We start from the raw sequence: 27076 nt of genomic DNA, 5'->3' as shown, positions 1-27076 counted from the left end.
ATTATATAGCTGCTGCACAGATAAATGTGCAGACAGAGAAGTTAACGCTTCATTAAGTGTCTGCTATCCTCTGCTGCTCATAAGGTCCTGTACACTGTAAGACTGCAAGACTCTATCAAATATCTCTGACCAGGATCTCTGCTAATTTCAAGCATCTGTCTTCCATGGTGATATGAGTTGTGTCTTTTCAAAAGTCAGAATTTGTTGTTCTATGTCATTTTAGATTGGAAACCTTTGGATTTTGGACTAACAGGCATTGTTGTTTTACTATTTCTTGACATTTATTAAACAAAATGTGTTAGTTGAAAACATAGTTGACAGATGTCTTTAGTAGTAATTGCTGATTGTACTGTAGCTCCTGTGAACATTTGATCGGCTGTACTATCATACATAATGTAAAGAAATAGTCCTTTGCTGACGAGCACTGGATCAGCACATTACTTTGTCTCTAGTCAGCTACGTTCTGTGTAATGCCATTTAACTGAGGCTCAAGGATACAAGTAAGGGTTGTCCTTTTTGTCAGCATCATGTTTGGCCTCTTTGTCTCATCAGCCATCGGCGCAGTCAAATGTTTTTTCAGGGAATGAGTGTGATGTTTGTTGGGTGTTGGGAGGGTGGGCAGGGGGCACTCACGGGGAAGCAGTGAAGGCATCTTTGTTAGCAGCACATAAGATACTAGTGTCTGGCTTGGCTTGTTATTGGTGTGAAAAGACAGTCTGTTTAGGCAAATGTGTGTGTTGGTTTTTTGTGAGGATCATTTACTGGGGGCTCTTTAATTGAGTGCGAGCGCATGTGTGTGCATTTAGGTGTATGGAGCTGGTGCAGAAATCAAATGACAGAGTTGCAATGTTTGTAAATATGACTTTAAAAGACTTTATGTCATTAAGGTGAATATTTATATTCACCAAGGTTTCTTGCTCTCTCTCTGTTTGTCCTCTTGTGCACTGGTACACCCTCTTTCTCTCTCACACACATACACATGCAGACACTGTCCATGCCAACAGCTAAAGACAGAGTGAGAAAAGAGACTGACACAGGAAGCAGACAGACAGATTGTCAGACAGACAGAAGGAGGTGTGCACAAATGAAACAAAGAGAGAAGGGGAACAGATGATTTCTGGGGGAACAAAGATGTCGGGGAGAAAAATTAGAGCAAAGCACAGAGACTGTAGGTGACTGAACCTGATCACAAAGAGTCTTATCCTGTTACAGAGAACCTTCCGACGATGCAGACAGTTGAATGTAAAATCAGTCAATTTTAGTATGAAGTGATTAAAATTGGTTTTCGTACAGGGCCTGTTTGAATGTGGGCTAGAAGAACAAAGAAATGAGGGATGGGCTGCAGTTACTGTCCCCTCCCCAAAACCACCTGCGTCTGCTCACTGTCAGACAAAGCAAATCACCCATACGAACACATTGTTTGATCAAATGTTTAGTCATGAAATCTGCAAATTTACTATCAGCAAACACAAAAAGGTTATGAGGTTTTATATTTCCAGTGAGTTTCCAGGGAGTTTCAGCTTTGTGGTGAATTTCTTGTTGAGGTGATGGTGTGACACACAGGACACCCAGGAGAATAATGCAGATCATATCATTAGTTTAAAAGAAACGTGACTTTATTCAAGAAATGTTTTTGAAACCAATTGTAATCGACATCCTATAATATGAATTATAAAAACAGATTATTCAGGTGTTTTAAGACATAAATATGGGAGAAGAAATGAATTGCTAGGATCATTTTGCAGTGTGAAGGACTGATCGCAGAGCCTTTGTTTTTTTTTAGCTTTTAGGGATCAGTATGCTACTCAAGGGCACTTTGCCTGTGGCAGCAGGCACTGCAGTTGTACCTTAAGCCACACTACAGCCACTAGCTCAGCACTGCAATACACTGGCCTGTCAGTGGCACAGATTGTATCAGTAGCTTTCTGTATTTTAGCTGATTTTCGCTCAGGAGAATGAACATTTTATTAAAAGGAGGGAGCTGGTAAGAGTGAAGGGGGAGATGCACAGGGACAGACACATCAGACAAAGAGGAAATTGGTCAGTAAAAAAAGCGTGAGTAATGCTGATGCCTGTTGCCATGGTGATTGGGGTCAATGAATGGTTGCCATGGAGCTCCCTACTTGGAATTCTGGGAAGGGGATATTTTGATGTGTGTGCGTGCATGTGTGTGCGTGCATGTGTGTGCGTGCTGTCTGAACTTGTGGGTGGAGGATGATGAAAGTGTATATACATTATAAATGAGAATGTATAGTTTGAGTCTGTGTGTGTACATACACAACAGGACAGGCGGCTTAATGACAACAAGACTTCTCCACTGTTCATGCTGTCTTTTGAAAATCAGCAGTCTTATAGTACATACTACAGTAAGGCATGAGCGACTATTCAGACACTGTTGTCAGTGTACCATACATCATATATAGACATCTGTTTGTGGTTAATCCAATGAATTGATTCTGAAATTATTATTATTTTTTTAATCTGGCCCCACTTATTGCTTGTTGAGAAAACAGTTTTAACAATGCCATGATAGAAATATTAAAGGGGCACCACGGTATAAATAACATGGCAAAATCTCTTGACAGTTGACAAATTAGCATATATCTTCATATCACCCACTGCTACCACGTGTGCCACGTCTGACATGTCTGTTCTCAGCCATGTCATGGTAATTAGTGTCTTATGAGCCAATGAGGGCTGAGCACAATTAGGCACGCATCATGCATGTAAGACAACATTAAGCTGTTATTACTACAGTAAAACATGCATGATGATCCTTTTAAGTAATTTTGCAGTTTTCCACTCACTGCTGTTCACTTTCTGTGAGGCATGAAAATGTTGTTTTAGATACAGTAAATGTTCCAGCTGTCAGCAAACAACAGCAGCAAGAGCCCTATGACTTATTCATCTCCTTTGTTTAGCAAAAACTTTGGTACCTGTTCGTGTGAATGGAACCAGATTTGTCAGACTGGATACACCTGCTTTTGGCTTTTGGCTTAAGAGTTGTCTGATGGAACCATGTATTTTGTAGGCTTCTGGGTCAGTGTGTGTGTGTGTGTGTGTGTGTGTGTGTGTGTGTGTGTGTGTGTGTGTGTGTGTGTGTGTGTGTGTGTGTGTGTGTGTGTGTGTGTGTGTGTGTGTGTGTGTGTGTGTGTGTATGCATATGTGTGTGGGTGCATTTAAGTGCATGTGTATGTCTTGGCTGTCTTTGTCTGATTCATTTACTTATTTCCATTTGTCTGTCTCCAAGTGTGTCCCAGTTTGTCACACTCTGTCTGTTATGTCCTACATCTTTCTGGTTTATTTACGATAATCTGTCTCCGTGTGTCTGTGCGTGTGTGGTCATACTACACATGAGACAGTGGATTTGCTTCCCATCCACCTAATGTCAATAGAAAACGAGGTCATTGCTCATCACAGCTTGAACTGCTGAGTCAGCCTACAAATAATTTCAGAATAAATGTGCGAGAGACTGTTGATTAGTGAAGTACTTTATGCTTGTATTCAGTTTAAAAAATGCACATCTGTCACACAAATATACACATGTACATGTGTTTTAGGTCAGTGGCTCAGATTAGGAAGCGCCACAGTGCAGGCTGACTTTAAATTAAAGACTTATCCAGGGCACACATGCGCACACACACTTTGCATTAATGTCCCATTAGACTTGATGAGATGCTGTCAGTTTTAGCTTTGTCTCTGCTGCCCCAGTACCTTTGTTTAAGAGGTTAACATCTTGGATTTTACTCTACATAGTCACGTTTGTTTTACTCAAGGCACATGTATCATGTCATTTCCAGTGAATATCTGTGGTAATGTCTGGTTGGATGTGAGTATTTTAGCCATTGGGTCCGGGCTTGTCTGGTATCAGAGGACTTGTTCTGCTGCTGCTGTCCTTCTGGTCCTTGGAGTGATGCTGATGTGAATGCGATGCCATGTGACACATCGAGTCTGGAGGACATGGGGGGAACTCGGATATGTCTCTGGGCTGGAAGCCTTGCCTTGTGTGTGTGTGCGTGTGTGTGTGTGTGTGTTTGTGCACACTGCTCTCGTGTGAGGAGATTCGAGAAGATAGCCACGCAAACTTCATGCTAGAGTACACACACAGCGTGGAGGACAAGAATAGACTCTGTACACTGGTGTAGATGGTTGTTGGGGCTGATGGGAGTGTACATGGAGCAAGTGCACGTGAGGCTCCCCTCCCCCCCTCACTGGTGACGTCAGGCCCTGTACAGTATGCTACCACTGACAGCGAGTATGAGCCCATCCCCCCACCTGCATCGTCATCATCATCATCATCATCATCATCATCATCATCATCATCATCATCATCATCATCATCATCAGAGCAGCTTTTGGGGTGTATGTCCAGTGTTACACACACACTGAGCACAACAGGAATCAGGTGTCATTAAGACCAAAGCTGGAAACACACACATACATAGCATCTTCACCCTCGCTGCCTTTGCATCTTCATGCAGCCATTGTGTCTTGCAGCATTACCCATAATCCCCCTCTGGAGTCAATCTTATTCCATTTCACTTTAATCCTATAACTCTCCACTGTATTCAGTTAGAGGAAACACCTTAGTAGCTGAGATACTGTACACTGTAGGGGGTACTGAAAGGGGCAAACAAGGACAAACATACATTGTCAAGCTCACACATGCTCACAACATTTGTCGTTGTAGTTCTGGTTTTTGGTACTTAACCTTGATGGAGCTGGCAACCTTCTTTGTGTATTGATTTTCAAAGCTCTGCATAAATCCCAGTACACGCTGACACGTGTGTCAGAAACGTGCTGGGAAAACACATACATCCAACCTGCATCACAAAGCACAAGTTCCACTGTCATTTTATTTTTTCTGAAGTCTGAACTTGAACTGAACTGTGATCAATAGAATGGAGGCTGCTGCTGTATTAAATGTCATCCTTGTCATCAAATGTCAGTGAGTGTTTATTGGCAGCGTGCGCCGCCCGGGATACGACACGCTTGTAATGAGCTTATCCTCTAGATTGAACAGCTGTTTGACATTGACTGTGTTTGGTTCAGAGTGACTTAATGGAGAACATGATGCTGTTGGATTTGACTCACTGCTTGGGAGCGGAGCTTGTGTGTATGTGTGGTGTTGTATTTTTAATTGAAATGCAGCAGAGGAGCAGAAACTGTAAGCCAGTCTGATGGATTGGATCGCGCAATACACAAAGTGCCACAAATTACACAGCTTAATGAAAGGCCCATGCTCTGATCATCCCTGTTTTCCAGCTCTCACTTTCTCTTTGAAACAGTATAAATCAGCTTTCACACGCGTGTGCGTTCACTTGCTGTGTCTGTGTCTTGTTGTGGTCGGGGAAAAGTGCAGTCTTTATAAACAGTGTGTGTTTTGGTTGAGAGGAAAAGAGGACGAGTCCAAGTCGAGAATTAGCATCTCCAAGCATTGTAAAAAAGCTCAGGAGCAGAAAGGAATTCTGGGAATGTTGTTCTCTGGAGCAGGTGGTAGAGCCGCTGACCCCCCTCCCCCCTTTCACTGTGTACTTCCCCTCTAAAGCAGAAACAGGAAGAGTCATAACCTTTAGAAAATGAAATAGAAAACGCAGGTGTGGTTGCTTAATCATTCACATGTTCTTGTTCCAGCTCTGCACTGACGTTTCTCCTATGATGTAGAAGATCAGCTGTCAGGGATTTTTTTTACAAGTGTAGAAGAGCTGAATATGAGGGTGGGGTTGATTGTACGATGAGATCATCGTCTCCCACGGCGTCGGAGGTTACGTTCGACATGTTCTAGCACATGCAGGGTGTTACACTGATTCTTGGCTTGATCAGGTGGCTCCAATAAGCTCCAGCTGATCCCAAGGACTTGAGACTGTAAATTAGTTTATATTTATTTATCTGAGGAGATACTCTGCATTTTTTTTTTTTACTTTTCTTTTACAGAATAATGTTAGAGCCAGTCCGTTGAAGCGTATTTGTGTATATAGGCACTCATGTCGGAGACATAAAGACAATTTGACATAGTAAGATCCCAAGTGCAACCTCTGTGCCCCACATGTAAGGAGTTGCCATAACAACTGACCCTGTAAATGTGGTCATGAGTGTCTGTGCATGTATGTGTGTGCATGTGTGTGAGTGTACTCACATGCTAATGGAAGAAGACCCCCCACAGGGGATGGATGTTAAAGGCCTCTCACCCACCCAAGGTCCGTCAAGTCCCATTATCTTCATATTTAGTGTACATTAAAATGAAAAATAAAATAATTCTGGAGTTTGCGGTTGTATTTTTGTTGTTATTCAGTGTCGAGTTACTGGTACCTAATATAAAACCTTGTCTGTTGCTGCTGCCTCCTTTAACAGCTCACCTTATGGACACTTAAGTACCAGTCTACGTCTCTGCATGATGTCATTCATTGATTTTGCAGCTCGGCTGTGGCCACTAATCTTCCAGAGTGATGCCTTTGTCGATCCAGTCACTGGGATTAATGTTCAACTCTGTGAGACTGTGATGTGTGGTGACTGATTGCAGCTTGATTTGCAGTGAGGGTAAAATACAGATACCGTAAATGCTGAGGTGATGTGGTTTGTGTTTGAATACACAGACCAGTACTCACAGGGCTTTACACTGTCAGTTTGATCCTTTCGCTGTGTTCTTTCAATCGTGCTTTCATCTCTCTGCTCCTTTTTATTCCCATTGTTCTGTTTTATTTGAGATGTCACAGACACAATTATTTTAAACTTAAATGAGTTTTTTTGTAGTTATTTGTTATTAGTCACTGTGATATTGTGGCTTACCTCTAATCCAAGAATCTCTCCCAAACAAGAATGTTCTGACTGTAATGGTTCTCAGTTTCATTTGTGGCTCCACTTCTCAGAAATGGCAGTCCTTCTGGTTTGTACAGAGTCTGTCTCTCAGCTGTGCTGCTTTGTGTTCTCTCTACAGGGCTGGCATTGATGATGTGGAGACAGATGTGGTGGAGATCGAGGCAAAGCTCGACAAGGTATGACCCATCCTGCAGACTGTGCCTCTCATTAAAACATCAAATCTGCGCAATACTACAATACTACATTTGTCTGTTGGGTTTTAAAACTGGTTTTAAACTGTGTGTCTTCCAAATCATGCAAATACCTGTAAAGTATGTATACATTATATTGCTCATTGTGAGAACTATTAATAGTGGTGTACTTGTGTTTGATTCACATTGTTTGAATGAGAAAAGCCAGATGTCAGATGTTGAGGCCATGTGCCTGTTTATCTTACCTGTCTCCCTGTAATTGTGTTTCTCTTTATATATTTTTTATATCTGCCTGTCGTCCTCTCACTGTCTCTTATCTAAATGTCAGGGCTATTTGAACCAGGAAAACACTGCAGACATGAGTTATTATATTTAATAGGTTCATGCACTGCTAGATAACACACACACACACACAGGTGCTGGTACACAGTAACCGAACAAACACTGATTAAGCTTTATATGCTGCACTGTGTGTGTCAGCATCACACTGAAATGTTAACCGAGCATGTGATGTCTGTGTTTTACTTGCTTCACCAGGCCAGACCATGCTTGCTCAATGCAATACAATAACAACCTATTGTTACTCTTTTTGTGTTTGCAAGGTATGGAATGAAGCAGTCTAGCAGTTTAACATCCAGCTGCCTGGAGGCACCATATTTTAAGGTTTCAGTTACTCTGCAATGCAATGTACCTGGATTATTTTCACAAAAGGGTGTTTTTTTAAGTGACCACAATGAAACATCTAGTTAATTGATACAGATATAACATGCTCATATTAATTAAACAAGCTGTCTGTCAAAGTTCTACATGTAGTGCTGGAAGAATAGTGGGTGCTAAAAGGTTAAGGAAATAAAATGGGTCTAAAATAATGAAACTGGTCAAAGGCAAACAAGACAACTTGAAGAAATGTCTTAGTTGCACCATTGTCAGATCTTATTACTTATAAAGGTGGTTCCCAATTGTGGAGGACTACCAGGAATGGATGACTGTCCCCAGGGAGTCTATGAGCTGAGATAATGCCTCTTCAGATAAACTAATAGACTCGTTAGTCAGAGAGCATTTAGAGGATGAGGTAGTGTTTATGTAGTTAAGCAGCGACCGCGTCCTTTTTAAAAGATTTTTGTCTCTTGCATACTTGCATACAACAACAATAGATATCAGATGTCATCTAAAAACATCCTGTTGGTCAGATCAAGGTCACTCAGAAGTGTATAGTCCATCTTATGGAGCTTGTGGATAATAAAAACAGAGAGAGTAAGAGAGAGCTGCTCTGTTAAAGTGATGAACAAGCTGTTTAGATGATTGTGACATTTTCTTGCTGTTGCAGTCTCTCAGGTTTATCAATAGGTCCACATAGTTACAGCTCCCCGCTCTTAAATTAGTAAGCCAGCAGGCGACACTTTGACAAACAAATGTCCATGCCCCCACCCCGTCACACACACACAAAAACACACACGTGTGCACACACATCTAAAGATTATTTCTGCCCCCCAATAGGTCAGGACCCTCTATTGAACTTTGAGCTCCACCGTGGTGGGTCGGGGGGAGGCTGGTTTCCATCAGGGTGATTTGTTCTGGTCAGCAGGGGTCCTCACACTGTTCTGTTAGGGTGCTCTGAGGGATGGTCTGACAGCATCGAAGGCTCTTAGATGAAAATGTTTGAGATTAATGACAGCTGAACCTGCCTGCAGTGTCAAAATGCCTGTTCAAACCCGTGTAAAAAACATTCAGCACTGTCCAGTGTAATGGTTTCTCTGCCTGCAAGCTACATTTTGTAGCTTACTAGGGTGCTAGACTCAAGTATTGTCATAGTACAGTATTATTTCTTATTAATCAATTTCTTCTTCTTTGTAAATCCACAACTAGCAAAACTGTTGCTGCTATGGACCAATCATAATTTACATAATTCATCATTTTTAAATGCCCATCCTACACCTCATTGACCAGCAGGGCCTCTGCGTTGAGCTGTAACTGTTTCGGTCAATTAACGTGCCAAAGTCTGCCATGTGGTACCAGATGTGGCATTTTGAGTCCAAGTGGACCCCCGTGGTTCTTCCAGCCCATTTATCAACAAATCCTGACACATACACTGTGCCTCTAATGGCCTTGTTCAGACCCTGGGGGCTTACTACAGCGTACGATGAGATCAGATTCCCCACATCAGCCAATTTGTTGACAGATATGTTGTCAGACCAGCCTGGGAGCAGCAGCAGGGCAGGCATCATGCTGCCTTGTGTCTTGCATGGGTTTATAACCATGTCAGTAATGTCCACATGAAGGGAAATATACTGTATGATGTGCTACATCTATACATACAGTGTGTGCACACTATATGTTCTGCAGATTTAGCTCATGTTTTGAGCCAGCAGCTCATTTCAGCAATGCTCACATACACGTTACAAGTGTTATTTTTTAGTCAAGCTGTCACAGATTGTGCAGTTTATCAGTCGTTACTCTCTAGTTTTGCATCTCTGGACTGTGCAGCATAAAGGTCTTACTGTCAGCCACCCAGTAAACCACAGTCACATAGCAACAGCCTTGGGAACTTCTGCACCAAATCAGATAATTAAAGGTTTATGGCACTCTCTCTTCTGCAAACAACCCCTCACCAACACGCACACACATGTTCTGGTTCTGCAGTACACACAGCTGCGTCACTACAGTGGTAATAACAGTGTAGCTTATCATATTACCCATTAAGTGGGAAAGTGTAGCGGTTGGCAGTTCATGTCGTTGGGTTGTGTTTAAAAGAGTACATACCATTACTGTGAACTGTCTGCACCTGGTAATATACATGTTTACAATTAGGTTTCAACTCTCATGAGAGTTGTTAAAGACCATGTGCCATATATCATCTTATTCATTTGCATTTTTAAATGTACTTGTATTAAAATTTTTGCTGAATGCACAGTCATTGTGATTCCGGACACACCAGCTTCAACCATGCCTGCACTGGCCTCGATACAGAGATGAAGATTATTCTAAATTTGAGTGCCCTCTCAGATGTTACTTGTGACTAACAATTCTTTAAAGCTCTGTTTGATTCATATCATCACTGCAGTTATTAATATCCCTGCATCGCATTGTGGGAAACATGTGACTCTCTAAATAGACAGTCCTGTTGGGTGTTTAAAGTGATAATTTTGGTGTTTCTGTTCTCCCCTTGCAAAGCTGGTGAAGCTGTGCAGTGGGATGATCGAGGCCGGCAGGGCCTATGTCAGCGCCAACAAGCTCTTTGTTAATGGCATCAAGGACCTGTCCCAGCAGTGCAAGAAAGAGGAGATGATATCGGTGAGTGGAAGTGGCAAGATTTCAAAACTGAACTCCAATGTGTGCATCCAGTGAGGAGTGTTTGGGGCTCAGCTTCTCAACAAATGACCGCTCATCTATCCTCGCTTGTACATTCCAGTGATTCCCCATGTGAATAATAACAGTAAAGCAGCATAAACAGTATTGTCCAGACACCGAGTCATCCAGCTGTTTTAAACATGAGAGATGTGGTCACATGCGCACACAAGATGTTTACGCTGGTAGTTTACATGGCTGGAAGCAAAGAGATCTGAAACCTGCTTTATGGTTTTCTTTTACAAAAACATTTGGACTAGATTTCCTGTCGGTTCGGGTGTCGCCCTGGTAGCTTTTGGGTGCAGCAGTGGAGGCATAAATGTGTCATGGTCAATAACTATTGAGTCTTTAAATTGTTTGATGTGTTTGAGACTGTTTTAAAAAGTCTTTGTATGTTTGTATGTTAAAAAAAGGAGTTTGTGTTCAAATGGAGATCTGTGTGCTTACACTGTGTGTGTGTGTGTGTGTGTGTGTGTGTGTGTGTGTGTGTGTGTGTGTGTGTGTGTGTGTGTGTGTGTGTGTGTGTGTGTGTGTGTGTGTGTGTGTGTTGTCTACACTGCAGGAATGCCTTGAAAAGTGTGGAGAAAGCCTCCAGGAGATCGTCAACTACCACATGGTAAGACAGTTTTAAGCACATACACAAACTGGCAAACACACACACACATACTAGTCTTAGCCACAGGCAAGAGGTCAAGGTAGAGCGGTGTTCGGACACGCCCAGGTCCTTTTGGCATGTTAACGTCTTACGGACATCCAGTCCCCCCAGGCCCAGTGTTACAAAACACGCACACACACTCACACACACACAGAATTTAAGTGTGACCTCACTCTGTGACAGTGATTCTGTCCACGCTGGCCAGTGCACATGCGTGTGTCTGATTCAAACCACATGCTTCACCAGATGTGTACAGCAGCTATAATGCACAAACTTTTACACACACACACACTCACACTCACACATTCACAGATTTTATTCACATGACTCTAGAGTGATTTTTCCCCATGACTAAGTGTGATTAAGAATTTTCCCTCTCTATGAATCTGCTGAGAAGCTGCTGCAGGTTTGGAAAACATCAAATCAACATTTAAAGAGATATTATGATAATTTATGTTAAATATTTGGAAGTCATCAGTATTCACAGTTACATGTCTCACTTTCACTACACTGGCATATGATGACAAGGCAATATGTGAGTGTGTCATGTTTTGAGATGTTTGCGTATCGTATGTCGGTTCATGATCGTATGTGTGTAAACAAAACCAGAGTGAAAGAGGTGAAATTAGGATTTGTGACAGTAAAAGAAAGACAGTTGAGAGGAAGGAGAAAAGGAGGGAGAGAAGGAAAGTGAGCAGGAGAGTAGACGGGTTCTGGGGGAGGGTCAGATACAAACAAGGAGAAAGTAGGTGCAAATGAAAAGGAAGAGGCAGTTGCAGGACACAAGCTTTGAAGTAAGTCACTGAAAACGTGTCTGTTTGACACATAGACTCATATTGCTTAAAAGGTCATCAAAGATAAACAGGCAGAGGGAGATATTTAAAGTTATATTGCCAAATAACAGCTGGACTTCAGTACTCAGGCTTGCTCACTTCCTACCAGAGATCCTCTGATATTACAGCTGGTCAGCAGGTACACTGATCAAGATCCTTTTTTTCCCTCTTATGAATGATTAAGGGTCTACAGCACTGTCTGTTTTTTTTTTTTTATAGAATAACAATTAATCAAGAAAGAAAATCAGCAGATTAATCATAAATGGAAGCAGTCCTTAGTTGCATCACTAATCCATTTAATAGTAGTTGAGATATTTTAGTCTGCATCATAGAAGTGGACTGACTGACACTGTAATCTGCAGAGCCATGCCACAGATGTGGCTAAAAAGAAAAGTTGTACTGCTGCACTGTGTCTGCTGCTGGTGTTGCTGTCCTGCAAACTGTTGGGCTTTGGCTTCGCAGCAACTTTTATCTTCCCCTTTTCACCTCTGTGTTGTTCTCTGACCTCAACAGTGACTCTTTTCTTCCTCCTTTTTTCTTTTACAATTCTGCTGATTTGCCACCTACACCTACTTGTATCGCTTGCAATGTGCCAATTTATTGCCCACAGCTATCTAAGCCTTGGGTGGAGGCTTCCTGTTTTGTGAGTCCTATTGAAGTTTGATCAGTTTTTTTATTCAAAGAGCTGAAATGAACTTGACTTAAGTTGCAGGGCATTTAATCACTGTTTGGATAAACCCACCAGTTTGATAAACAGAGCTTCAAGCACAACATTGACAACAATATTAAAAAAAATGTTGATCCTCTTCATTCCTCTGTTCTTCCTCTGTAATCTATCTTGTTCTTTTCCCATATTTTTCATTCATACCCCCACTTCACTGACTCTCTTTCACTCTACCAAGGTCAAGCCTTTTTAACCCTGAGCTCTTTAAATTAAATCAAAGCGCTGCACACTAGAAAGGATCCATCAGCTGCATCAATCCAATACAGTCCTCTCCTCTCTTTTTCTGTAATGGCACTTAGTTGTCATTTCCCCTTTATATATTACATGCACTGACATTCTACTGAAATTCTATTGTGTTAGCTTTCGGCCATATCATACAGGCACACTACCTTTAAAAATTCCAGACAATACAGCTTCTGGCCATGTGCGATAGGCAATTTTCCATTCCTCTTTTTTTTCCACCTTTTACTCCATGCCCTCCTCTTCTCCTGCTCCCCCCATCACTTACCCTTCACCAGAGGCGTACCAGTCCTCCACTCTCTAACACCCAGGAATTACACTAATAGCTTGTCTGGCAGACATTATGAATGGAGGGATGGAGGGAGGGGAGGGAAAGACAGTGAAAGGAAATCTGTCTTTGTTCGACCACCCACTGATGCCTATTTCTGCACCTTCTCAGCTCTCGTCAGATACAAAAGAAGGATCTCCCAGTAAATCACATGATAGGCAAATGTGTTTACTTTCAGACATGATCTTGAATCATAAAATCTGAGCAGATTCAGGATTCTATTGAAGTGGATTTGAACTGATTTTTGTGAGACTGTAGCTTCTTTATTTAACCATAGTGCACCTCTTGCTGCTCTAGGGGAATTTTTCTTGTGAAATCAACATGTTGTTTTTTAGTTCTCATGCAGAATAGATACAAGAGAGTTTAATATCTACAGTAACAGGCATCAAGACATTGGGGATCTTTGAAGCTACAATCTTTGTGGACAAGAGTGATGGGAAACGGACATACAGAACTGTGGGTAGAGTCATGCCCAGGGCACCGTAATCCAGAGCAGGTTTGGGTGGAACATTAGAATTTGGATTACTGCACATATGGGTACAATGTCTGTCTGATGGAACTGATTATTTATTTTTTTTCTGGGATTTAATTTGATTCCATGAAACTGGCAGATAGGTTACACCATCCTGGAAACTACCAATCCTTCATTTTTCACAACACAGTTTGTTTACAGCCCTGTGACTCATTTGGAAAAGTCAGATACTGAAAAACCAACTTGAGTAAAGAAGCAAACTCCATGGGTGGTGAGATATGTGTTTCCCTAGTACTGGGTGGTGCTTTCTTTTATGGGCCTGTTATTTCATCATGATTTCTTAATAATTTATTTGTAGTTTGGTATTAATTACTGGTAAAACAGAGACAGTGTTCTGAGATGGTTGTTTTAGTTCAGTTTGTTGCATTGAGTTGAAAAACAGATTTCAGAATCAAAACCAAGTAAATAGGAGTTTACAAACCTGTAAAATTAAATGTTATTAGTGAAAGGAGACATTGTTGTCAGAGACTTACCTAAGAAATCAAAGATAGAAAAAGTGGATCTCTGCTGATATAAACAAAGGGTTGGATGAGTTGTGAATGGTGCACAGATATAAAGGAGTAAAATGTCTGACACCTAATTGACCACTTGATTGCGACCTTTTAAGAGGGCATTTAAAAGCTCTTTGGTCAATGTGGAGCAGCAGGCGAGGTGTTTTATGTTCCCGCTATGAACGCAGACTATATCTGAGAGGAAACCCACCTACAGCAAGAACCGGCCTGTGATGTCATCAGGTTCTGCAAAAACGTCATGTGGATGGAGGCTGACACACATAAACACACACACACACACACACACGCACACACACACACATACACACATAGACTAAGCCTGTAATCCTCAATGGGTATGTTTATTAACAAGGGATTGTTATAGAAAGTTTAATCCAGAGGCTGCCAGCAGTGATTGTTGTATGTATTGTTTGTGTGCGCATGTGGACATGAAACAATCACAATCTAATCCAAGTGCTTTTCTGTGTGTGTGTGTGTGTGTGTGTGTGTGTGTGTGTGTGTGTGTGTGTGTGTGTGTGTGTGTGTGTGTGTGTGTGTGTGTGTGTGCGTGCACCCTGAGGCACTCACTGAGGTATTCTTGTCTTGTCCATGCACATGGATTAATCAGAAGACCTATGTATTTCCTTCATGAAGATGGATGGTCTGTTCACCAGCAGCCATTTCATTTAGAGTGCAATCAGAATGGAAGAAGTCTAGATGTCTAGATGTAGAGGAACTGCTGTGCTTGCCATGCACAAAAAATAGATGGAAAATGGCTTAAGGATGGTAGAGCGTGAGAAGAGGAAGAGGGAGGAAGAGTGGGAATCCCACAGTTAACGGGAAGAGGAATCCGGGATCCTGTGAGGCTAAAAATCTGTTGAGGCAGCAGCTGAGTGTGTGCACATGTGTGTCTGGCCTCATCTCCCTTCCATTTCCCCCTCTTCTGCTCATGGCATAATCTGTTACACTTATGATCTGTAAGGGTTCATATTGCCATCTTGCGGTGAGATGTGGCAACTGCAGATTTCAGGACCTAATCCATCCATCACAGTTACAGCCAATTCTGTAACTGCTGTGCACAGCTTATATCATATGTTCATGTTTCCACCTCTCTCACCTTCTCTGCCCGCAGATTTTGTTTGACCAGGCTCAGAGGTCGATCAAGCAGCAGCTTCACACCTTCATTAAAGAGTGAGTACCTCATCGCAGTTATGTATTTTTATCCTGCTGCTGAAAAGAAAGACCTAATGCATGTTCAAGTGTGTACAGCTTTTTGAGGTTTGTGCAGTGATGAAAATGGACATCTTAGGCCGACCAGGTCTTATGGGGACGGGCGATTAGTGGCAGCTTTAATCCTTAGCCAGGTGGCCCATCAATATATGACTAGGATATTAAACCTCTACATCAAGTTTATAAGATAATCCTAATGCGTTCTATACAAACCACAGTGTTTGAAGGTTTACCTCTCAGCCAACCTCCACATTTGCAAAAGTTATATTTGTGATTTGTTGTCTTCAGAAGAAACTCTCCTGACTGGTCTACATGAGACCTACATACTCTTGCCACTGTCATAAATGTACATGGTCTCTCTTCTGTTTCACCAGGGATGTGCGTAAATTCAAGGACACCAAGAAGCAGTTTGACCGGGTGCGTGAGGACATGGAGCTGGCCCAGGTGAAGAACGCCCAGGCACCCAGGAACAAGGTCCACGAGGCGGAGGAGGCCACACAGGCCCTCATCCTCAGTCGCAAAGCCTTCAGGCACCTGGCGCTGGACTACGTGCTACAGGTGACAAACACACGCATACTTTACCCAGGCACACTCACAAAATCCAGCTGTATTACCAGAGTCGTCCAGTAGATGGTGATGGCACTCAACAGCTGCTGAACCTGAACACATGGCAGCTCTTTATAGTTCTGAATGCAGAGGAGGCAGCACTTTTTTGGATTTTTTTAAATGACCAAATTGTATATAATCCTCCTGTTAATCTCAAATATCCAACCTTAATGCAATCTGCATTTTGCTTTTCCTCTTTGTTTTTGGCAGATAAATGTTCTTCAGGCCAAGAAGAAATTTGAAATCCTGGATGCAGTGAGTACCCCAGATTTCTCTTTTCAGTATCACATTGATCTACACATTATTGAATAAGTTCTGTATATGTGTTAAAAACATATATCCCTGTGGTGTGTGTTTTTGAGTGGAGCTCTGAACGCAGCTGTGCTACAGTTCTCGCTTTCTCCCTGTGTCTGCTGCAGATGCTGTCCTTCATGAGAGCCCAGTACACTCTGTTTCAGCAAGGCTTTAACATCTTGGATGAGATTGACCCCTACATGAAAAAACTGGCTGCACAGGTTAGACGAAACAAACCCACAACACTCTGAGTGCCATGCAAGGAAAACAAGGAAATACATGCTCAAACAAGGGAATACAGTAAATGTGCACCTACACACTAGTTTTACTATGCTACTACTAGTCCAACTCAAATACAATAAAACCAACACATGTACACATTCAATTAATGTGAGAGGAAAGAAAATGTTAGGATAAACAATCTAAGATCATCATGTCTCACCCACATAACGTGAGTGGACACATTATTGCTCACAGTTTCATTTACCTGTCTCACTAAAACAGCTGGATCAGCTGGTCATTGACTCGGCCATGGAGAAGCGGGAGATGGAGCACAAACATGCCCTCATCCAGCAGAGAGTGAGTCAACAACACAGCTCTCATCTTCCTGCCCTCACTGTCTTCACGCTTCATACCTCTGATCCCTCTATTCAGTGGAAACGAGTACAGCTTCTCTTTTTCCTCTCCTGTCAGCAGCATACATTGGAAAATTTCCTGCAATGATTACATCAAAATCGTGCCTACAGCTCATATGAAACTTAAGAAACTTGATGACCAGTTACTGAGAATTTATCCCTTTAGTGCTGAAATTTTGTCATTGGTAATATAATAAATTATTGAAGATTACATTGACATTAACTATGTTTTTTCCAAACTTGACTCACGTGCCAAAACTCTATTGTGGCGAATGCCATTACAAACTAAAATAAGCAGTTATTAGTTTGTGAAACCTTTAGACAAGAATGTTTTGAGCTATGTCAGTTTTTCTGCTACATTTATTCAGGTTCATGTAAAGCTTTTCAAGTTTACAATTAATGCTACACATAAACATAATGAATCGGCCACTGCATGCGTATATCTTTTTCCCATGTCTTTTCTATTTTTCCTTTCATATATATCACGTTTACCATCTTAGAATTTGAAATGTCAAATGTAGGCGTCATTGTGGTTTGTCAGGAGAAAATTAGGTAAGTTGCCTGAAAGGTTGTGTAACTGGATTTTTCTCCTGACCAAAAAAAAAACATGCAGACATTTTTCGCTCTCATTTAGCGTGACAGGCTCCTCCTAATTCAGGCGAAGGATCTCAGTAAAAACACTGGTGTTGGAGAAGGTATTTATCTGTCAGCCTGGAATCTAAAATATGTCTCAGAACAACAACTTATCTTGTGTTAACATCTTATCATCAAATGCCTCATTTGAATAACAACCGTTCACGGGAGCTTTGAATTTATTTTTACATCATCTGTTTTGTGACTCCATGTCGTCCGTTCCTTTGTTTTTTAAATTCAGAGAGGCACAAATAAAGCTTCCAAAAATAATTAGAACAAGTTTATGAGCTTTGACTGTTTGCTGATTTTTTTTTTTAATCAATCTCAGATTAAGAGTTTGTAGTAGGAAAGTAGTTCCCACAAAGACAGTTTGGTATTTTTATTTTGTAGGTCACTCAGCTGAATAAAAATTCAAACCCTAATGCACAGATGCACAAAAATCATCCATCTGTTACCTGAAGAGATGCCAAAAACATGGCTCTTTTTCTGCCTGACTTGGCCCCTGCCTGATCGATTCACTTGCCAAGCGGCGGCATCCTGCCAGACACATCTCGCCAGCTTTGTGCCCGACCTAATGGCCTCTCAGCAACCCTTCCTCCTCCTTTTAAAGAGACAAAATAAGAACAACTGTTTTGTCGAGGCCTTGTGTGTTTCAGGATCCCTCTGAACTAGAAAGCTAATTACTAAAGACCTTCAGGACACTGACGTTAGTTAGGACATGATGCCTCTCATTAACACATACAGTATTTAGTTTAATGTAGTGAAATTCATGCAATGGTGTTCTTTCATTAATACATTTCTCTCCCTGTCTTTACTGTGCCCTCACCTGACCCTGTTCTTCCACCTCCAGACTCTGATGCAGGTGAGTTTGTTTTTTCAAATTTGAAATGGTTTATTTTACACTGCATTGTGTGACGGTTCTGGAGAAATACGGCCGAGGGATTTAGGACTTCTCTTCCGTGTTTATAATTGCCCTGCGTTGGCACTGGTGTTGAATTTCTTTAAGTCACCTAGATTTTCAGATGCCATCTTGAAATTTGTTTGCTGGGCTGTTATTAACCTATATCACGATGGCTGTAAATGAAGCACCTTTTTTTCAACCAGTCAGCATAAAGGCTCACAGTTCAAACCCATTTAAAAAGTTTCCTTAGAGTTCACTACATATTTTACTACATGGACCAGCGGATGCCTGGCTCCCAGTTTTTTTTTTTTTTTTTTTTTTTTTTGTGTGTGTGTGTGTGTGTGTGTGTGTGTGTGTGTGTGTGTGTGTGTGTGTGTGTGTGTGTATTATTTAGAAGTGACTGATTTATAGGCAGCAGTTTCATGGCCATCACATTCTGACTCCTGTGGCAGGAATCAATAGGCTGTTTGGAGATATGGTGCAGACTGTGTGTATGTGTTTCTGTGTTTCTTTCTCTTCATCTTTTAACTTGTGAATGTGCGTGTCTGTCTGGGAGCATACCAGGACATGACAGAGAAAATGAAATGCAGCTTATTATTGTGGTAACTTGTCTCCCAGTGTTCTTCTGTGTGTGTGTGTGTGTGTGTGTGTGTGTGTGTGTGTGTGTGTGTGTGTGTGTGTGTGTGTGTGTGTGTGTGTGTGTGTGTGTGAGAGAGAGTCGAACCTTCATGTTTGTGTGGGCGAGCCAGCATTAACTTGTTTGTGCACAGTGGTTAGATGCTTTGATTTGCATATTTTTCCTATTGTTTAACCTTGTCTTTGCATGTTTGCTTCACTGTGTGTCCTGATTTTGTGTCCATTAAGAACTGGATAAGTCTTTTATCCACCCTGCCTGAAATACTCATCTAATCTACTTACTTTGTACAGACCCTGTGAACTTATTTTTGTCTCTCCTTTGATGTTGACTTTTTTCTCTTGCTCTAGATCTCTCTTCCTTTCTTTTTTTCTGTTTTTCTTTATCCCTTACTTGCACACATGCATGGAGGCTACCACACACTCTTTTTTCATAAATGTGCATAAAAACACACATGCAGCTTCTCACCCTCCCTCTCATCTGCCCGTCTCTTTCTTTGAAGAATGCTGCTATCCCAAACATCCTCCTGCTTTTTTGTGCTGTTCTAATTTTTTTTCATCTTAAGATATAACCCTGAGGATTTGTCAACACATCAGCAAGCTAGTAAAGAAGATGTAACTGTCAAAGCAGAAGCTTAAAAATATTAGTCATGATGTCTTTTTTGTGTTCAGGCAGCATTTTCCATTATTATCTTGTTTTAGTAAATTGAGCCAGAAATCTTGTCACATCATGTCATCATCTGCCACTTATCTGGGTCCGGGCCCAGGTCACAGGGGCGACTTCCACAATACACTGAAGCCCTATGGCACCTCCCACAGGTGGTGGGCCCATGGGAGGCGGGGCCGCTCTACCAACTGAGCTTACATTCTTGTAGTCGGTCTGTTTTATTTTTCTTTCTGTTTAAAGTTTTGAAATCCCTGTCTGAAGTATTTGTAGAATTTGTATTGCGCCTTGTTGTTCTTCTAATGCTGATCAGCCAGTCAATACGTCACACACACATGTTGTATCATGTCGCCTGTTTGACATGATGCAGCCTGCAGGATCTTGCTGGTCCATTTGCTGTCGACAAAGCTCTGTATAGGGCAAAGCCAGTAGAGTGAAGTGGAATACAAGAATAATCTAGGTCTAAATGTCAGCTCTGGTAAAGGTCAGTATCTCACTAGATGCCTGAGAGATCTGACTGTGCATGATGCACGCCTCCACCCATTTCCTTCTCCTTCCACTGCCAGCTCCAGCCTCAGTCAACAGATGGCATTACAGCGCACCTTAGGGGGTTGAATGTGAAGTGGCAGAGCAAGAAGACAAAGAGCAGAGGATGTATAAAGAGAGAAGACAGTTTTTTTTTTTTAAAGAGAGAAGTTAAAGATTCAGACAGGGACTGTGAAAGAGAAAAAACTAGAGAAGAAGAAAGAGTGTGTCTCTGTAGTCACCTCTGAATGATACCTCATTCATTAATGAATAAATATCCCTGATTTAAAGAGTTAAATTGTTTTTTTTTTTTATCTCTGCTCAATTGTCAATATGTGGCTTTTCCATAATGAGCAGAATGGGACCAATGAATGGAGACTTTGACTAATAAAAATTACATCTTTTTTGTTGATCTAAATCTAAATGAGCTTTACGTGACTATGGTGTTTGTATTTATTAATAAAAAAATTCTGCATCCTATAAAATCACTTTAGCTTCATTCACATCTCTGTCCTTTACAAAAACACAGACTAAACACTGGGCCTGTGAGAAAAAAACTTTTTCCTTAGAAAGTCATAGCAGGCCATCATGAGAAACTAGATACACAGATCAGACGATTATCAAAGCCAGTCGGTGATAAAGCGCTAGAAAATATGCAAGCTGCCTCCAGTCAGATACAATAGAATGATATTCTTCTGTCTCCTACCATCTTCTTTTGTAATTGTGTTGGTAAAAACACATTTCTCAAAAAAAGCCTGGAGACAGATAAAGACAGGAAAATGCACACAGCATCAGGAGATTCGAGAGAAGATGTTGCCACAAGCTCTTTTCAGATTTCTCCCTTGAACACCAACTTTTTTTTTTCAGTCTCCCTCCACATTCAGATGTAACGATGCAGGAACCAAAGCCATGAGACCTCAGAGTTTGTGAATTATAGATATATACATTCTTTATTAATAGGCCGTTAAGTAACTGCAGAAATCATATTCAGAAGAGAATGAGATGGCTTCATTATGAAAGTAGCTCAGATTTGATTTTCAGGTTATTTTTCAGTGGGTGGAGAGGGATACCAGACCTGAGAAATAAGAAATACAAGATACTTTACGTTAACGCTTTTCCAGTAATAAATATATTAATGTTTTAATAGATTTAAAAACTGGTGTGAGAAAATGCGTGCATGCAAAAAAACCCCAAAACAAAACAATTAATCTTGACATTCATAACATTCCTACGTGCATGAAACCAAAACAATAATCTTTTCAAGCAGCGACATGATTTTAATCGTTCTATCACTCTGCACGATTCATCTAGATCACTCTACTTTCACAGCATTTCACTTTTCTTCCTCCTCTCTTGTTTCTTGTGTCCGTACCTCACCCCCACTTTCACTGATTTTGGTAAATCACCACAGATCACACACTCCCCCTGTCCCCTCTCTCTCTCTCTATTCTCTCACAGCAGTGTTTCATGTGTGCATGTGTGCAGGACTTCACTGCGGCTCCCGGGGGGATTGTTGCCTCAGCCGCCCCCCCCTCCATTGTTACAGCTTTTGGTTGAACAACTTTTTAAGTCAGAGGGAGTGAGGTCCAGAGAAAGAGACACGAAAGCATGGAGAAATGACTGAAAACTGTGAACTGTGGTAAATGCACCAGAAAACTTTTCTTTAAAAAAATATTTATACATTACGGTTCAGTCTGCATTAATGCAATTGCAGCTTGCAGTTCTATAAATTCTCTATCTAATAAATAAAGGCCGTTGTTTTGCCGTCTGGGCCTTTAGACACTTGTGCGCCGCATTCTTCCACCGTCCTGGCTGATTTAAGGTGGGAAGAGGGGGCTCTGAGCTGGTGTTTGGGGAGCAATAAAGTCAGCTTGATTAAACAGGAATAGTGTTCAGAGCCGCAGACAGATGGAAAGCTGACTCCTCCAAAACTGAGGATGAGGTTTGAGAATAGCTGCGGGGGGAGCCCTAAATCGCGGCGTGGGGCGGGCGACCGGCCCCATGGTACGGCCGCACATGCAAGCATGCACCCCCCCTGTTGTAAAATGAAATGTTTGATCTAAGGCAGCCGCGACGGGGTCAGTGGCGCACGAGCACTCTGTGACAGCTGTATGATAATAAGGGCTCGCGTCCAGATCCACGCGGCCGGAGCAGTCGGCAGGTGGCGTGGAGTGAAGGAACGGCACGAGCGTGCTGCTGTTGGCAGACAGTCTCTCATCTGGACTCGCGTGGGACGCGCGTGTGTTTCTCCCGGTTGATCCGCAGCTTCATGTGAATAGCCCGTGGGGTATTTCAGTTGCTATACCGATGCATTAGTTTATTTATTTATTATTAAGTAATTTATTCTGTAACTGTTGAATTCGAAATGCTGTTGGAGGCCAGTGTGGTAAGGATGAAGATATTTGGCAGACTGGACTTTACACTGGTGAGAAACCATATTTATTTTTGTCTCGGTTTTCTCCGGCCTGGAGTCAGTTTTCCTGAATACTTCCGTTTGACACTGGTCCCGTTTCATGTATTATGAATCATAAATATGTATTTTGCTTTTGAGTTTGTGCATTGGTTGGTAGGTTACATTCAGTAGGCTACAAAAGTTCAGTTACAAGAATTACACGTGCACAAATTGGGGCTATTAGATAGTTGGGTCTCCATATATGTTGATGTGATTCTGTGTAATCTGTGTGTATAGATTTGTGTTTGGAAAGGAAAACTCTTCTCTTTTTGTCTTTCTGTCCACATCTTCAGGGTGAAAATTAGCTTTTATCTCTCTAGTGATGTGTTTTAACATGTGAGAGACAGCCCTGGTTCTTGTAAATAAGTGCTTTGTTTGGATCCACTGGAGACACCTCAAGCTTTGAATATCTCAGCAGCCAGTCAGGAGACAGACTGTTTATATCACATCCCACCATGTTTTTGCATCACATAGCCTGAATATTTTCCACACAAACCTGTAAAGATTGCACACAAGATGTTGCTTATGACCAATATGGTAATTTACTACTCTTCTATTATCCCAGTACCACGTTGCTACTCTTTCTCTGAATAGCTACCCACACTGATCTGCACAAAGCAGCCAAATGATCAACTAAGTTGAATTTTCTAGCAGTATTATTTAAGAAATTACTATTTGTGATTGCTGTGGCAGCTGAGGTGATCAGTGAAAAGGCCTCGATACTTTTAACAAAGTTAAAATGGCACTGAAAGTACATGATGACATCGGTATGTAATTTGTATAGTCGCTGAGTTTTTCTGAAGAATTATTCAATGATCTTTTCAAGGGAGGCGATACTGCACCAACACAGAGCATGGGCCTGTGTGTGTGTGTGTGTGTGTGTGTGTGTGTGTGTGTGTGTGTGTGTGTGTGTGTGTGTGTGTGTGTGTGTGTGTGTGTGTGTGTGTGTAGTCGTCTGCTTATGTGAGCTGCTTGCCATATGCCCAGTATTACCTTACCCCAAACCAAAGTCCTCCTTAGCAATACTGAAACCTAACCTCAGCTCTGACTCTCATTTAAATCAGTGTGCTTGTGTTATTCACTTCACTGAGCAGGCGGCATGTGGCCACCTTTAAATGCCCTTCTTAGAAAATCCAACTCTGACAAAGCACATAAGAAAATGGAAGAGGTTTCAGCTGACAGGTAGAGAGGTGCAGAATTGATGTGATCTGTAAAGGTAAACTACTGGTAATGAACAGATGGTCAAACCGAAGAGAATACAGGTTCGTGTTTGTGGAGGAACACACAGGCACATTAGAGAGGGGATATAAGAGGAATAGTTCAGCAGTTGCATTGTGTTAGCATGTCTGAGCATGTGGTGCTGATAAAGCCTTATCTGAGTCTCCTCTTGTGTTCTGGTGGACCTTTGCCACTCGACAGCATCACCTGACCTGCTGACCTGATCTTTTAAGAAACTGATTGACTAAGGCTTTTCATCTCTGGGGTTTATAGAACTGAGAGGATGAACCCAATTCTTTTCCATGATGACATTAGTGTTATTTTTTTTACAGAACAGGGGACCATACAGTATCGACAGGAACTGAATAAATAATGGAGATGTGGCTCTTTTCACTACACTGGTTTTAACACAGCTCCTTGATCACTCCCTGAAAATGAGATCATACTGTGGAGCGGAGGCCAGACCTTAACATTTATGTGCCTTTGTGTTTTCCCTACAGGATTTTTCCTATGATGACCCCAAGTTGGAATTTAATGTGGATGCACCCAATGGTGTGGTCATGGAGGGCTACCTCTTCAAGAGGGCCAGCAATGCTTTCAAGACCTGGAACAGGTAAAAGAGACGTGACATGAAAGGGAGAGAGAATAATACAGTCTAATGAATGCTAATAACGCAACCAGTAGACATGCAAAACAGTTAAAAACAGTTTTAAAAAACATCTGTTGTATTCTAAGTTTTGCTAAACCATACTAGGACCTATTTCTAAGAGAATGATAAGAGCATGGATGACGTTTGTTCTTCAAGACGAGGATTTAAGGCTTTCCTTTGGCCTTATTTCAAAAGTCAATCAGTGCACATATGTATATGGTTATTAATTATAACTGTAATGAAAAGTGTTTTTTCCCTCGCAGATCAGATTTCAGTATGCAGACACTTGATTGAGATTGTGTCTCTTACAGAAATTAATTTCATACCTTCTCCCTTCTCCAGGCGGTGGTTTTCTATACAGAATAGCCAGCTGGTCTACCAAAAGAAACTCAAGGTACAGTTTGATATTATAAATTAAAAAATGTCATTATATATTTGTGTTTATGCAAGGATAGTTTTTTTCATTCCTGAAATTAAACTACAGCAAAGCAATGGTTGACCTTTTAGAGTTAGTCATCTAATTATTAATAATTTGCATATTGGTGAAAGGAGTCTTGCTTTGGCTTGTCCCTCCTTGTCAGTCATGAGGAGAGCAACCCGTTTTTTAAGTTTCCTTAAATAGAGCACTGTTGTTATGACACTCCTCTCTGCCAATGACAGGACTCTTTGACAGTGGTGGTTGAGGACCTGAGGCTGTGCTCAGTCAAACCTTGTGAAGATAATGAGAGGAGGTTCTGCTTTGAGGTGGTTTCACCCACCAAGTAAGTGTGTGTGTGTGTGTGTGTGTGTGTGTGTGTGTGTGTGTGTGTGTGTGTGTGTGTGTGTGTGTGTGTGTGTGTGTGTGTGTGTGTGTGTGTGTGTGTGTGTGTGTGTGTGTGTGTGTGCATGTATGTAGTTGTGAGTGGGGAAAAAGAAAATCTTTTCAGGTTTTCACCTCTCTTACATTACTGATTATGTCATTCTGCATGAACCAGACAGTTGAATAACAAAGGCAGTTGTGACATAGCATAAACGTATGTGAACCTGTAGGAGCTGTATGCTGCAGGCTGAGTCTGAGAAGCTGCGGCAGGCTTGGATCCAGGCAGTCCAGGCAAGCATCGCCTCTGCTTACAAAGACATAGGCGACAATTATTACATTGAGGTACGAACACACATTTGTATACACATATAAGAAAAGTGACACTGTAACGTGCATGGCCATTTCCTCTTTTTTTTTTTTTTTCCCCCAACATGTCCCCCTGTGTCTCTGCAGCGCTTGGATCGGACGGCCTCACCCTCCACCAGCAGCATCGACTCTGCCAGCGAGCCCAGAGAGAGGGGGGAGAGGTCTGACAAAGGCCTGAGGGGTGGTGGAGAAAGCCTCCTCCAGAGGGTACAGAGCCTGCCAGGCAACGAATTGTGCTGTGACTGCAGCCAGGCGGCTCCATGCTGGGCCTCCATCAACCTGGGAGTGCTGCTCTGCATCGAGTGCTCAGGGATCCACAGGTAACTGCACTAACACTAAGAGAGAGTTGGTTTAGAGAGGGTGAGCGAAGAACAACAGCAGGTGAGCTGATTTTCTAACATAAGAACTGGTTTTGTCAGTGTAAAATAACGAATTACAGAGAGATGTTCCAGGAAATTCGCCAGTGCAACACACATTTTTTAGATAACATTATTAAAACAACAACATTAACAACAAAAGCGTTTCCATGTTTTAGCATTGGCTATTTGCGGTGATGAAAAGTGTCTTAGCTTCACAGCGGGGAAATCCTCACATTGAGCTTCCTCCTCACATACCTCACGCTCTGCAGAAAGGACATGTCTCCTGCTTCTGTTTATTTTGTTTATACAACTCTCGTGATGCATTAAAGCATCATGTTGCAGAAATACTGGTGTTTGTCAGACACAATTCCACTCATCAGTCAAAGTCCTATTGTGGATATAAAAGACACTCCAACCTTTCACATAGATGTGTGAAAATTTGGGTGGGGTGTGTGCGTAAAAAAAAAAAAAGGCAATAATCTGCAGGGATCCAAACTGAAGTTAAAGTCACAAATGTGGGTGTTTAAGTATTAAGACAGTGCTGTTTTTAGCTAAGCTCTAGAGATTTTCAGAGTCTCCAGAGTGTAGAGAAACTGAAAAGTCTGACACTATATTCTGATGTCTGCCACCTCAGGTGGTTGTAATGGAAAATGCAAGAGTAAAAATGTGCTGCAGTCTTGCAGTAAGATGTAAACATCTCACACTTCACTTGCTTTATATAGTCTTTTCTCTTTTCTTCTTGTTTCTTTCAGGAGTTTAGGCGTCCATTGTTCTAAAGTGCGTTCGCTGACGTTAGACTCGTGGGAGCCAGAGTTACTCAAGGTGCGTCTCTCCAGAACATCTGCCTACAGCTCTTTCTGTCTGTGTTGTGCTTTTTTCTCCCCGTTAGAGTTGCAGTTATGATTCCTTTAGTGCATTTCAAAAACAGTGTTCCTTCTCTGTCTCTGTCCCTCTGCT

General features: G+C 41.7%; 1 protein-coding gene across 2 annotated transcripts in view; it reads left to right on the top strand.

Moving 5' to 3' along the window:
• Positions 1–27076, top strand: part of LOC121178759 (arf-GAP with coiled-coil, ANK repeat and PH domain-containing protein 3-like) — a 56361-nt gene that overhangs the window by 19378 nt on the left and 9907 nt on the right. For both annotated transcript variants that reach the window (XM_041033078.1, XM_041033077.1), the window contains exons 2-16: positions 6935–6992; positions 10179–10298; positions 10915–10968; positions 15288–15346; positions 15760–15943; positions 16202–16246; positions 16411–16506; positions 16790–16864; positions 18404–18415; positions 24447–24559; positions 24938–24989; positions 25256–25356; positions 25625–25736; positions 25848–26080; positions 26872–26941. In XM_041033078.1, the coding sequence (XP_040889012.1) occupies positions 6935–6992; positions 10179–10298; positions 10915–10968; positions 15288–15346; positions 15760–15943; positions 16202–16246; positions 16411–16506; positions 16790–16864; positions 18404–18415; positions 24447–24559; positions 24938–24989; positions 25256–25356; positions 25625–25736; positions 25848–26080; positions 26872–26941 (1384 nt within the window). The remainder of the gene's footprint in view (positions 1–6934; positions 6993–10178; positions 10299–10914; positions 10969–15287; positions 15347–15759; positions 15944–16201; positions 16247–16410; positions 16507–16789; positions 16865–18403; positions 18416–24446; positions 24560–24937; positions 24990–25255; positions 25357–25624; positions 25737–25847; positions 26081–26871; positions 26942–27076) is intronic.

The sequence above is a fragment of the Toxotes jaculatrix genome, chromosome 3 (assembly GCF_017976425.1).
Source record: "Toxotes jaculatrix isolate fToxJac2 chromosome 3, fToxJac2.pri, whole genome shotgun sequence".
Lineage (NCBI taxonomy): Eukaryota > Metazoa > Chordata > Actinopteri > Toxotidae > Toxotes > Toxotes jaculatrix.
This window is presented reverse-complemented; position numbering and strand designations above follow the sequence as displayed.